Source organism: Enoplosus armatus, chromosome 11 (genome assembly GCF_043641665.1).
Source record: "Enoplosus armatus isolate fEnoArm2 chromosome 11, fEnoArm2.hap1, whole genome shotgun sequence".
NCBI lineage: Eukaryota > Metazoa > Chordata > Actinopteri > Centrarchiformes > Enoplosidae > Enoplosus > Enoplosus armatus.
The window spans coordinates 21,922,237-21,936,545 of NC_092190.1; the positions used below are offsets into that span (position 1 = coordinate 21,922,237).

Consider the following 14,309-nt stretch of genomic DNA (forward strand, 5'->3'; position numbering starts at 1 on the left):
AGTTTACATTGAGCGGGGAGCATAAGATTTGTCGGACCGGAACCGGATGTAGGAGAATGTGTTTGAACTGAGCCAAAAAAAAAAATCAACATAGCAAACACGAACTGAAAGGTGAGATTTTTTTCGTATCAAAGTTGCATAATTTAGCAGTGTTTCGTGAGGACTTTTGTTGCATTAATATATCAACTTCAAGGGCAACGAAACAAACGTTGCTACGCTAACTTGCGTTGTTAGCTTATGCTAGCGGCCAAACCATGCATTTATATTCGGTCGCGTCTTCATAATGTTCTGTTTACTTGTAACGTGACAGGGTGTTACACCGGACAACCTGAGAGATCGGAACTGTGTTACAGATTCCTGATGCTCGAATAGCCTGGATGAGAAACATTTCTTTCAACAAATAACCAAGGATACTAAACATCCGCTAACATTTGCGCCATGAATCCATCCAATCCGTTTGGCAGTCCGCAAGGTGGAGCTTTCCAAGCCCCAAGCAACACTTTGAAGACTGGTTTGTTCCAGACATTTGGACAGCAAAGTGCTAGCAGTCAGCCCCAACCTATGGGTTTCTATCAACCATCGGCGTTTGGACAGCCGTCTGTCTTAAATCAACCCTCACCTCATGGAAATACCGTCTTTGGGCAGGCCCCTGCCTTTGGACAGTCGTCCACACAGCCCCCTTCGCTGCCTGCAATAAGCCAAGCTCCAGCGTTTGGACAGCCATCATTAGGAATGAGTAGCTCAGGCTTTGGTAGTAGCACCGCACCAGCTTTTGGACAGACAGGTGGACCGACCCAGAGTTCAGTCTTTGGTCAGACACCTGCATTCGGGCAGCCATCTGCATTTGGACAGGCTCCAGGATTTGGCCAGCAGGCCCCGGGATTTGTCGAACAGCCACCAGGGTTTGGCCAACAGTCTTCTGGGTTTGGAAACACCCAGATGACTTCTGGCTCCACCCCTGCCTTAGGGCCACCAGGTTTTGGACAGTCTGTGTTTGGACAGCCATCATCTACCAGTGTCACCACCAGTGTATTTGGCACAGCTCAGAGTGTGACCCAGAGCAGAGGATTCGGAACATCCAAGTTCAGTTTCAAGCCGGCTAATGAGGCACTGTTCAAGCCCATCTTCAGTACCAGCCCAGAGCCCGCCAACCCTCAAACTACTTCAATGTCCAGCTCTCCTTTTGGCGGCAGTGGGTCCCAGACAAGTTCCAGCACCATGAGTAGCAACACCACCACCACAGCTGGCTTCTCTCTGTTGACTGGGGCTAAGTCTGGGCCGCTGGGCTTCAGCTTCTCACAGCCAGCTGCGGCCCCCTCCATCTCTGTTCAAAATAATCCACTAACAACTGGGAATAGCAGCGGCCCTTCCAACACTCTGCAGTTCACCTTTTCCCAGCCAGGTGCCCCCTCCAGCTCCAGCACGAACGCATCCACAACTCAGCCCACCACCCCGTCATCTTTCAGTTTTTCAGCCAAAGACCCCCTGCCCCAGGCAACACCTCTTTTTGGAGGATCCACTTTTGGTCAGCCCTCAGCTTTTGGTGACACCAAAGCTAAAGCAGAGACTAGTACAGATGAGAAAGGGAGCCAGCTTAAGAGCCTGGTGGACACAAATGTATTTGCACGATTTAGCAAAGGTACGAAGCGCAAGGAAGATCCAGCGGTCCCCAGCACTGCCCCCGAGAAGCCTGCCACAGAGGAGGATGTTCCAGCAGAAGCAGATTCACCGAGACATCCCTCAAAGAGGCCCCTAATGAGGTCCCGCGGCCCACCAAGAGGCTTATTCAATAGGGCACTTAGCGGCATTCGTAGAGATGGCACTAACCCAGTGAGGCGGGAGGCTACAAGGGAGAATCAGCAGCCGGCGCCGACCTGGGAGGAGACGGAGAGGGAAGACGTCCAAGCTCAGGGTGACGACCTACCTGCTTCACCACCCACAGCGCAAGCACTGACCACGGATGTGCTGGAGAAAGCTGAAGAGTCAGGTGAGACGTACAAGAATCACATGTAGAATGACTGTGGTGAAGCTAGTCCCCCACAGCCGATTAGAATTTGATTATGATTGGTAGGCATGAGTACATATTTGTGATATTTATTAGTCCGAGAAAACCATTAAACTGCATTTATTCTGCTGAGTATCAAGTACATATCTTAAATGAATTCAAATAGTGGGTCGCATTATTAGAATATGCTCATCCTGTTGTCTGCCTATTACCCATCGTCCCTCTCTAGACCCAGGAAGAGCCCTGGACCCGAAGCTCCAAACCACAACCCCGGTGAAGCGTGGCGTACGAAGGGAGAGCTCGGAGAGCCTGAGCGGCATGTCTCCCACAGACTGCACCACCCTCCAGTGCAGGAAAGTGCCTCCAGCCCTCAACAAGAAGGAGACTATCGAGAAGCACTTTGGTCGTTTTGGCAAAGTCCGTAAGGTCTTCTGCCGGCCTGCCAAGAACCTGGCCATAGTACACTTTGACCACCATGTGAGTTAACTCTATGCTACGATTAAAACTGGCAATTCGTGATAACAGTTCTCCCAATCTGGTTCTCAACCAGCTTTGTTTTTTCAACACACTTAATTTGTACAGTAAATCAGGTGTCAGCTGGCTACCTGCTATATAGTTTTATATATCCAGCACCAGTGGAGCACTGTTTTGTCTACTAGTTGTTTGGACCTTATTATTCTGTTTTTTGTTCCGTGCAGATTTAGTGTGTGGCATCACCTCCCATTTCAGCTGAGCTCAGTTTAATGCCAGGGATAACCCCAAAAGTTAGCTAGCTAGCCCACTAGTGCTGCTTTGTGAGACCGGCCGATGATGATGATGATGATGATGATGATGATGATGTTGATGTGTAGCTTTCAGTGCATTATTTTGCTCTCTCACACTTAATTTAACTGTTATCTCTTTCAGGCGTCAGCGGCTAAGGCAAAGAAGAAAGGCAAAGTCCTGCATAGACACGAACTCTTGCTCTTGTGGCAGAGAAAGAAGCAGAGTAAATACAACATATTTCTATAAAAACTCTATGAATATAGAAATAATTGCTAGTACCCCACAGGCAAAGTTGTGCTTTATTGATATTACTGTTTAGTGGTACAGACCTACAGGCAAAAGTGACTATAAATCAGGACTTTGTTATATACTCATGTAAAGAGTTCTGAGCGGTTTATTTCGGATTACCTTGCAGTGAGTCACTGTATTGATTCTGAGTTGTTTTTATTTTTTGTGTGCATTAGGTCCAGGTGACAAAGGGAGCAGACCTGCAGCAGGAAAGGAGGAGGCAGAGGGAGAGAGTCAGGAGGACACAGAGTCCACAGAGTCCACGGCCGCTTCCTCCCTACTCAAAAGACCTGCGCTCAGAGCACCTGCAGTCAGCAGCGCGGTGGCCTTCAGCCGCAGGTAACACTCGCAACTGCATGAAAGTCTTCTTATTACTTTAGTTGTAATGTCGTCATCTAACATGTGGTGCTGTGACTGTCTTTTCACGTGTCAGCTCTCCGGTGAAGAAGTCGTCATCGGCCAAGTCTCTGCAGTTTGACGCTGAACCCCAGAAAGAGAGCAGCACGGAGGCCCAGAGCTCGGAGCGCCCTGTCCCCTCCTCCCTCCTCCTCCTCATTGGCCAGGTGGCTGAGACGGCTGAGGACAAGTACCGCCTCCTGGAGCAGAGAGACAAGATCCTGCGTCAAGGTAACGTAGACCCTCGTGTCACATCTGTTGCAGCCGTTAACATGGATTAAAAAAAAACACATGAGACATTCTTAACTGTGTGTGCACACAGGTCGGCCCAAGAGGACGGACCTGGATCTGTCTAAGGTGTTTGTGGGGACGTGTCCTGACATGTGTCCAGAGAAGGAGAGGTACATGAGGGAAACCCGGAAACAGCTGAGCGTATTCGAGGTCATCCCAGACACTGAGATGGTAACGTCCTTAATGCTTATGTCCTACTTTCAGCTGAGTCAGTACTGTGAGATGTTGCTTCATGTCTCTGGTGTTCTTAATTTCATCTGTGGTAGGCTTAGGTCACTTGCTAAACTCCCCTTCAACTTATGCAAAGTAAATAAGGACCAAAGGAAGTCCTTTTCTAATTTTCTAGTGACAGTTATTGGTTATTTGGGCACATCTGCATATTGATACATGTGTAGAATGAGATCACATTGTAGGTAGGAAGGTGCGTTATCCAGGTATGTTGAATGTATACATTTATGTTGTAGCTTAAAGGATAATTACAAATAATGTTTCTGCAAGTGGGAGCTTGGAGGTACATCGAGGACAGGAGGGGCGCTGTAGACAAAAAGTTAAACTCGCCTCCCGTCCCCAACTAGGTGGATCACACGGCAGCCGTCAAGGAGTACAGCCGATCATCGGCCGACCAGGAGGAGCCGCTGCCCCACGAGTTGCGCCCCCTGCCTGTCCTTAGCAGGACCATGGACTATCTGGTGACTCAGATCATGGACCAGGGCAATGACAACTACCGGGACTGGTACGACTTTGTCTGGAACAGGACCCGAGGCATCCGCAAGGTAAGGGCCTGCTTCGGATGAGCCGCCCTCTTCACACACAAGCTCGTGTGCTGGTGTCCACAGGGAATGAGTACCAGGCAAACATTTGACCTTCACAAATACTGTGTGGGAGAATTGTGTGATATTGTCTTATGTGCGTTTAAAGTGCCTTGGCAGTCCACAGACAAATATACACCCATGAAAGTAAAGAAACACAGGCCTGCTGCTCAAAGCCCATGTGTTTCCTCTATCAGTTCACCGTAGAAAGCTGAACAATCCCCATATTCATGATGTCCTCACAAAGCTGAACAACAGTGAGCGTAATCCGCTGCATTTTGTCATTGTTGCTCCCACAAATTCAATCCTGAGCTGCACCTGTTTGCTATTTTGTTGTCGGCCACTTCAGAGTTCCCTTTTCCAGCTATCGATTGCAGTTCATCACACCTCATGCATTCATTTTGTTCTTCACGATGATGTTACATATCATGTGTTTTGTAGACTGATTTCCCTCTGTCACACCCGCAGGACATCACCCAGCAGCACCTGTGCTGCCCGCACACGGTGTCTCTGATTGAGAAGTGCACACGCTTCCATGTGCACTGCGCTCACCACCTCTGCCAGGAGCATATCTCGTCCTTCGACGCCAAGATCAACAACGAGAACATGACCAAGTGCCTCCAGAGCCTTAAAGAAATGTACCAGGACCTGGCCACCAGGCAAATCTACTGCCCCCGGGAGGCCGAGTTCCGTCAGTACAACGTGCTGCTGAAACTCAACGACGGAGACATCCTACGGTCGGTCCATCAAAACACACATACACGAATGATTAAACTTGTCTGTGAAATGTCATTGAAATAAATGTATTGCCTCTGTTTTTACCCTTTTAAATAATTTTATTCATCTTCAGCTTCTTGCATTTTCTACCTCACTATACGGTAAACCTCCTCACACTTCATGTCCATGCAGTGAGGTGCAGCAATTCCGCGACGAGGTGCGCAATTCCCCCGAGGTGAAGTTTGCCGTCCATGCGTTCACTGCAGTCAACAGCAACAACTTTGTGCGCTTCTTCAAGCTGGTGAAAGGAGCCTCCTACCTCGCCAGCTGCCTCCTACACAGATACTTCAACCAGGTTAGAAACTGCTTCGTTAACGAATGAGAAAACCATGACCTTGTCTCAAAGGCTTTCCCTTATTTGGAAGTGCATGAGGTGAATCCAGGCAATAGCCATCGTCCCATCCCTGTTTTCACTTATCGGAACGGATAAATAAATAGGAATAAAGTGAATAGAAGAGTGGGTATGCTCCACTATATATAATGCTATTTTAGGCCTATTGGTACCACACACAGTCGTTGTAACTGCTGGCATTAAAGTAGTAGAGCAGGTCCAGAGTTTGTGTTGTTCAATATTTATGTTCTTTCAAATGCGTGTGTTTGTGTGTGCAGGTCAGAGCTAAGGCCTTGAAGACCTTGAAAATGGCCCACACCTTGGGCCCACGATCGACTCCGTTTCCAGTTGAGGACGTAGTTCGGATGTTAATGTTCCCCGACGCTGCAGAAGCAACCGACTTCATCCAGCAGTACGGCCTCAATGTCAACGATGGGTGAGTGTCTGCAGGTGGTCCGACAGACGTTTGAGCGGCTTCACTTGATAAGAGAAAGTTTTATAAAAATGTTTGCAAAAACATAACCTCCAGAGTCGCTGGTATTGATTAAAATACTGTAAACTCAGTAAATCAGCTGAGGGAGGACAGTTATAGCTTAAATATTTTGTGCAAATGTTTTTTACAGCGTGGTGGAGCTGAGTCGGATAACCTATCAGGAGCCAGACCTGCCTCTGTCCCAGAAGAAGTCAGATGTCATCCTCGCAAAGAGAACGGTGTTGACTGGAGAGGTGGTGAACGGAGGCCCCCTCCCTGTCCCCCTGCAGCACAGCCCTGTTCTCAGCTTTGACTCCCAGAACAAGTACAGAGGGGAGGGCCCTCTGGCGGAGCCCACTGCAAGCCAGTTTAAAGGTATTGGCTCCATTTCACTGATCCTAACCCTGGAAAATAGACTAGAATTATTTCCAGACCTCTTATCTAAACTACTGGAATGAATTTTTATGAGGAATAAAACACTTTGCTTTGGTAGTGACAGGACCTGCATCGTGAAGAAATAAGTGTGTTATCTTATCACATCTATGCCTCATTAATAACGGTGTCTTTACTGTCTCAGCTATTGCCGGCAGGGTGGAGGTCAAGGCACCACCCAGCGTTGAGCTGCTGTCACAGGTCGTGCCGGTCAAGGCTCCAGACGTGTCCTCTGCGTTCGGGTTGCCTCCAGCTGTCACAGATGAGACGGGGGAGCCCAGTGAACCGTACCACAGCTCGGCCCTCCCAGCAGCGGACGCCCAGCAGCTGTTCCAGCCGATACCTCAACCTCAGCCTGTCAAAGCGCCGTCACCTCCACCCAAACCTCAGCCGGTGTACAGCAATGAGGTGTGCAAGATCTCTCAGCTCTTTGTCTCAGACCACTTGAGACGTCCCACATGGAGAACTAATTCATTCTCACTGAACTGCAGTTGTAAGACTTTATACTCCAGTAAATTGTAGCTGTAGTTACTTCGCCGAGCAGCTACAGCATTAAAGCGCTCTTTACACATTAATGCACCTGTAATAATAATCCAATAGTTAAACATCATAACACTCTGAAACTAACACAAAAAGCAGCCTTTCTAAAGACTTCTCATTTTAAATACATTTTGCTGACAATGCTTCTGTACTTGGAGTATGTTTGCAGTGAGGTATTGTTACTTTTACTGAATACTTCTTCCACCACTGTGTAGGAATTTGTCTTCATCTTGAGCTGTTTTAAATAACCGCCTTTGAAACTTTGAAAACTCAATGTATTGCTTTCCTGAAAATTTAAAGACACCAAATGCCAACTGCAGTATGTGTTAAAGTTAAGTCTGAAATCAAAATGTGATTAGAGCTGAAACAATTAATCCATTAAGCATTTTGACTCATATTTTCTTGCAAAAATGCCAAACTTTCCCGGCTTTGGCTTCTCAGATGTGAGGATTTGCTGCTTTTCTTTTGTTTTATGTGATTGTAAAATGGCCTTTTGTTTGTTTGTGTGCATGACGGTAGCTGTGCTGTGTTTGTTCCCTCCCTGCAGGACGTTCTGGCTGTACTGGAGTGTGTGATTGAGGAGGTGGTTGAAGCAGCAGTGAGGGAGGTAGCCGACGCTGGTGCCAGCTACGCCACCACAGCGGTTGCGTAAGTTCAAGTCTTCCGTCCATCCGGCGTTTCTGTGCCAGCTACGTCTAAATCATGTGATCAGATCTGACACCCCTAGATGTTCATTATTAAGATGACTAACTTATCTTTGGTCCTGCAGGGAGAGCAGTGTGCAGGCGGAGTCACTGGTGAGCGAGGTGTTGGGACAGATGCTGCAGGAGATGTCCTCCTCAGAGATCAAGCTGGAGCAGGAGCGCGTCGCCGAAGAGAAACGCAAGCTTGAAGACGCCAGGTCGGTCTGCTGACACTTAAAATGGCAGCCTGACAATAGACCTGTTGGTTATAGCACTGTGTTCTAGAAGAAAGGGGAAAGCAGCTTCTATCATGACCCAAAACACTTTGTTAGTGTTTTTTTATAGTCCATGTAGCTTACAAACGTTTTATTCGTCCATTTATTCAAGCATACTTAAACTGTCGACAAAGCATTGCATTCAGATTGTGACATTCAGAAAAGGGCTTTTAAATGGAATTCAACCTGCGAGCAGATTTCATTTCACTCTCTTAGATAAAATAAAGTAATGTTCAGGGTTAATGTATCTGTGCTGTATCCTTCCAATTTCAAGCGATTATCAAAGTAGCCTTATTTGCTACAACTCACCCCCCATTTCCTTTTCCATGTCTGTGGGTGCCAGGAGGAGACAGGAGCACGAGGCCTTCCTGGTTCAGTTCAGCTTCTCTCTCTGCTCAGAGATCATCCACCAAGTTTTAGACGAGACCATCAAGGAGACCGCCACCTCTGAGATCCAGTAAGTGATGTGAAGTTACATAATCAACGAGACGACTTGAAATGATAATAAAATGTGCGAATTCGAGTGGAATATCACGAAGTACAACGTCTTCGAGTGGCATTTTCACAAATGAGTTTCACCAGATTTAAACTGAAACTTTTTTTTTAATCCTGTTTTCAGACGGGCAGTGAATGAGAAAGCAGACCGTGTGGCTAAATGCACGGAGCAGGTCTGTACCAGTCTAGTTGAGGAGACTTTGAATGCAGACATCTCTCTGCTGGTTGAAGACATCCTTGAAGCGGAGCTGCAACATATCCACAAGTACATCAAAAGGTAATCAGCAGAGGAAATGTGAACGTGTGGACGCCATTCTGACTCTGGGGGTCTCCTCTGTAGTTTAAATATCCTTTTACAATTTAATATCCGTTTCCCCTCTCCTCTGCTCCACCAGGTGGCGAGATGTGGTCGCGGTGCGTCGGCAGCTGAAGAGACAGATGAGAGGTTTCCCCGCGGCCCCCTGCTGCGTGGACCCTCGATTCAAGCTGAAGGCTCTGGTCCCCAGCGCCCCCGCCCAGCCCTCCATAGCCGATCTGGCCCGTGGCCTGGTCAACCTGGGAAACGCTGGCACGCTGGCCCTCTCCAGCACCAGGTGTGTTCATCTCAAACCAGTGTTGTTTTCCACGTGTGTGTGTTTGGAATGAGGATTGTTGGGTTTGATTTTCGCTATGGTCTAAGTCTCTTCTTTTTACTTCGCTATCGTTCGTCATCCTTGAAATAAATGTCACCTTACTGCTCCAGTTAATTATGAAACATGTGTTGTGTTTTGTGAAGGTTGTTGAAAATGAGACAAGAAGCGATCCACCAGATGAGGGTCCACTACTACTACCAGCAGCTGCTCGAGTAAGCCACGAGTGTGTTTGTTCAGTCAGTGGTCCACGTCACACAGCAGCATCTTGACCTCTGTTTGGTGTTTCTCTCAGTGAGACGGTGTGGGCGCCACTCGACCTGCCGGCACTGGTGACAGAAAACATCTCCAACCCACCTGACCGAGTCTTCTGGAAAGCTGTTCTGCTCTTACCTAGCGACCACGAGAGTGTAGCCAGCCTGGCAGACAGGTACGCAGCTGCAGTAACAGCAGCTGTTACAGGCGGATGTTTGATTTCCTTTTTAAGATCTCATTGAATTTCTTCTCACTCAAAAGCACCCAGCGTTCACTGAACCTTTCACTGAGTGTGTCCTCTGCTGTCTGTTGTGTTCAGGATCCTGTCAGACTGGCTGGAGGTGAAGCTCGGTGGTGGCAAAGTGTCCGAGGGGGAGGAGCAGCTGGATGGCACACTGCAGACGCTCTGTGTCACCAACACACTCCAGGATAATAGACAGCGCACCCACAAAGTCCACATCAGCGTCAAGGTAGGATCAGACTGCAGCTTATGTGGACGACTGCAGTCATATATGTACATATCACATCACATATGTTTAAAAACGAGAGACTTTTGAGCATTTACTTGGGTCAATCTTATGGTGCACCGTAAGAAAATAATGTTTTAGGTGCTCAATTAAAATAAAGATTGTCATGACAAAAACAGTAACATGCGATTACCGTTTGGATACATCAACAATTTTCTTTTTTTTTCCTTTTATTCTTATTTTTACGTAACGTGGTGCTTGAAGAAAGTCCGGGTGATATCCATTTTTTCAACAGTTGTGAATGGTTGACCACTTCCCCACAGAAACACCTGCACTGACCTGTAATTGACAAAAGTAATATGTCCTGTTTAGACGTCATTAAATGCTAACATGTGGTTTATAAAGACAGAAACACTATGTATGCTTCACCGCATATCTAGACTTATTAATAACCCAGGTTGGTATTACATATCTGTTTCTACTCTATACATTTTGTGTTATTTTGGTAGATGAGAATATTATTTTTGTCTCCCAGGCGTCCCGAGGCCCTCTGACCGAAGACAGCCTGTCCAAAATGGAGGAGTGCTGTGAGCTCCATGGGACGGGCGCTCTGATCACGTTGCTCCCCGCCATGCCCCTCGTGGAGTCCGGGGGCGAGGAGCAGGACGTGCCTCTGCTGTCGGCCCTGCTTCAGCTCAAACAGCTGCAGCAAGCCAGCGCCTGGCACTGCCCGCTGCCTCTGGTCATTCTGGTGCCAGGGCCTGACAGGGACACGCAAAAACTCGAAGAAGGTAGTTAATAACCGTAATAATGATAGGTTTCTAGTTGCTGTATATGTGAGGCAGTATTCATGGAACAGGGGCTGAATACATCTGAACAAAATGTTTAAACCCTTCCTGTCATGGTGCCTCGTCCCTCAGCCCTGATGCTGCACACACTGGTGGAGGAAGGCCTGATATCAGAGTACACATTCTTCTTCATACCAGAGACCACGAGTGACCTGCAGGGATCCAAACAGGTTCTCCACATACACATGCATACACACCTTTCTTGTCATATGTGTTTAATAGTCCTTCGCTTTCACAAGCAGGACTGTGGTTTCTGTTACTGAACAAAATCTGAGGGGTAGTGAGATGATTAATGAGAATTTTTTTAATGTGATTTTCTTGTCACTTTGTCTCTAACAATTATTCAAATGAGACAATCTGAGAAAGTTACTTGTCAGTACTCACTGCTCACAATATATAGATCTATGCAACCTGTGATAAGGTGTAGACCCTAGAGATTGTTTGCTAGTTTTGAAACATTTCCTCTAAGTCTTTATGGCCGACCGCCTTCTCCACCTTCTCTCCCACCGGTCCTGTTGTGTGTCTCTAGTTAAGCCAGGCTATGCGTTGGCTGCTGGCCCGTGCTCCGCCACCCTTCCCGCTGTCCTGCCAGACCCTGGTGCAGCTCGTGGAGGCCAGTTTGAGTCGCGAGTTTAGTCCCAGAGTTTACACCCACCGTCAGGAGCGGGCCGCCGCGTGCCGTCCTCCCCAGGATCCTGCGCCTGTCATCCAGCTGTACAACGCCGTCCTGGTTCACATAGCTGACAGAGTGTCGTCCCAGGAGCTCAGCACACTCTCGTGGCCGCCGGGCGAATTCTGCCTGCCCGATACCCGGGACTTTGTCCCTCATCCGGGCTGGAACTCTACCCAGCACCTGGCCTGGCTACGCAAAGCCATCCTCAGCCTGCAGCTGCCACAGTGGGAGCAGCTATCTACCACAGGTCAGTGACTGAGATGTTAATGGTTCCATTACTTTACAACATCCTCTTGAGTACAAAAGAAAACACAAAGATGTGAAGAAGAGACCAACAATCCATGTATTATACTTCCTTCTCCCTCCTCACTTCCTTTATTATCCCTCCCTCTCACTCTAGACTCGTGGTCTGAGCTCTGCTCCTCCATCTTTCGCTACGCTGCTCAGATCCCAGTCTCGCGCCGCAGTCAGCCTCTCCTGATGTCACGGCTGGAAAACCTTCTGGAGAGGGTCAGGCTTAAGGGTCAGCGTACCCACACCCCCGGATCCAAAGTAACCACGAGCCCCTGGGGCGACGGAGAGGAGAATGCGTGGCCAGCTTTCAGTCGGATTCCTTGGGACGACATTCTGATGATCTGCATAGACCACAAGCTGAAAGACTGGCAGATCCCCGGACCACTTGTCTGCGAAGGTGAGGACGTTCTTTGGGAAGGTTATTTTACTGCTGATGATGTGTGACTTGTATTACAATGTGGAATTATTTGTTTGCGTCGTTGTTAAAGATGCTGTGACGGAGGACGGAGAGATCCTGGTTTACTTCCCAACAGAGTCGCTGAAGGGTTTCCAGCCACCTGAGGACTGGACCCAGGCCATCAGACAAACCCACAGGGAGAAGCAGCAAGAGAAGGAAGGGTAAGGAAGAGAAGACACGTACCTTTTATAATGTACATTGTACTTATTTGAAAAGCTGAAACCAACTTTGACTTCCTTCCTCTGTTACTCAAGTTTGAATGAGTTCATGACTGAAGGTGCTCAGAGTTCTCAAAGAACATATAAACAGTAGAAGTCCCATCATCTCGCAGCTACACAGTCACGGTGCTCTCTCCCCGTCTCCCTCTTCCGTCCTCAGGGCGAGTGCAGCTGCTTGTGCCACGTCCACCAGTCTGGCCCTCAGGCAGAGGCTGTTCCACAGTCTGATGGAGCCTCTCGAGGCCCCGGCTGCCCCGCTGGACATCACACACACTCCCACAGCGCAAGAGCTACTGGCCCACAAAGTCCTCCAGAGCTTAGAGGAGGAGAAGGCTGAAAGCAAAAGGTACTGCCAGAACTTTGAGCAAATAAAGGAAGAGTTCTTGTGCCTCCATTGCGATTTTTATTTGCCAAAAAGAATCCACAATATGTTTGTGTCACGTCTCACACGCACTACTGTCTCCAGGAGCATGGAGCAGCTCCAACGTTGGCTGGATGGTGACCCCTTGGACCACTTGTCCACACCGCTTTTCATTCCATCCTCCACTCTGCTGTCCATGCCCACAACCATAATCCATGCACCCACAGCCAAGACTCGAGATGCCACCCTCACACAGGTATGACGCGTCCCCTCGCCTCGCACAGTGGTCCTGGGACAAGTTATGTCCTTCTTCAAACAGCCATTCTGGGTGATAGAAAATAGTGAAGGTGGCAGGTTTGGTCAAACCTACTGAGCTTTACACCTGAGGCTAATAAAATTAAAGATGAGGTATGAGCAGTTGCAGTGAACGTAATCTTGAACTACACAATAGATTATACTTTTGTTGTAGTTATAGGACAAACAAAAGAGTGATTTCTTATATGTGGCTGCAAATGACAAGAGATACATCAACAATATTTTCCTAAATGTAATCACAAACTGCAGTAATCATTTTCATTGTTTTGACCCTCCAGGAGCCAGAGCCCGATGAGCCCTCGGACAAAGCAGACTGGCCTAAGACCACGCCTGTATCTATGGAGTGGCGACTGAAGGAACTGGAGCGACAGATTTTGGCGAGCCAAGAGGAAGAGCTGGCCTGCAGACTGAAGCTGAGCGGTCTGCTGAGCATCGTTGATGACTGATGAACCGTTGAAGGAAAATCTGTTGACAAATGACTGTGCAGCTATGCAAATGTTTGAAAACTGAGGACAAACAAACGTTCTGCCGACTACTTTGACTTATTTGCGGAACTCATACACGGCCATCTGTGGCATACTGAGTTCACTATGTTGTGAATGTCTCATCTTTTAGTCAGATTGACGTGTGTATTTTTGTATTAAAGTCTGGGTTTGTACAATGAGAAAAGAAAATCAAGATTTTAATTTTAATTTACTTTTTTATTTGTAACATATATTTTGCATTTTTTACTTGAAAATGTGTGTGTTAGAACAAACTGATCTCTGACACACATTGAATTACTTGGATTGTATTTGTAAAAACCAGCCGCAGTCCATCGACTGGCTGCTGAGTTATTTGAACTAATATTTGTATCTGTTGAGTTATGAAATCTAAATATTGAATAAAAGTCTTATTTTTAAAGTCAACCTCCCATCTGGCCCCGTGGTCACTCAGCAGTGTAACAGGCTCGCTTGTCTTCGTCAGCGTGTGAGCACATGTTTAGTGTTTGTCGTAGTGGAGATCTGATTGGAGGGCCTCGCTGCAGACCCGCCCATTTCTCCGCCCAGCCGGCTGGTGATTGGACAGCCGAGTCTCTGCTCATGTCTCTCCATGAGGAGAAGTCCTCGGACGGCACAGCGAGGCCCGCTGGGAAATGAAGTGCGAAGTGCGCCGAGAAACGAGCTACACGTCCCCTCAAAACACTACAGTTCCCGTGAATAGAGGAGGGGGGGGGGGGGGCAGAGCCTTCAG

General features: G+C 47.9%; 1 protein-coding gene across 1 annotated transcript; it reads left to right on the top strand.

The window, feature by feature from the left end:
* The first annotated feature begins 438 nt into the window (after window positions 1–438).
* Window positions 439–13,984, top strand: mcm3ap (minichromosome maintenance complex component 3 associated protein). Its single transcript, XM_070914664.1, has 28 exons — window positions 439–1,987; window positions 2,235–2,482; window positions 2,912–2,993; window positions 3,235–3,397; window positions 3,492–3,685; window positions 3,777–3,916; window positions 4,321–4,518; window positions 5,023–5,291; window positions 5,464–5,626; window positions 5,941–6,098; window positions 6,286–6,509; window positions 6,712–6,974; window positions 7,654–7,754; window positions 7,876–8,007; window positions 8,408–8,521; window positions 8,684–8,836; window positions 8,955–9,152; window positions 9,335–9,403; window positions 9,484–9,618; window positions 9,763–9,913; window positions 10,446–10,701; window positions 10,831–10,928; window positions 11,288–11,678; window positions 11,832–12,122; window positions 12,214–12,343; window positions 12,561–12,746; window positions 12,867–13,017; window positions 13,355–13,984. Exons 1-28 carry the CDS (start codon window positions 439–441, stop codon window positions 13,520–13,522), a joined length of 6,375 nt encoding a protein of 2,124 aa, XP_070770765.1. The 3' UTR covers window positions 13,523–13,984.
* The last annotated feature ends 325 nt before the right edge of the window (window positions 13,985–14,309 follow it).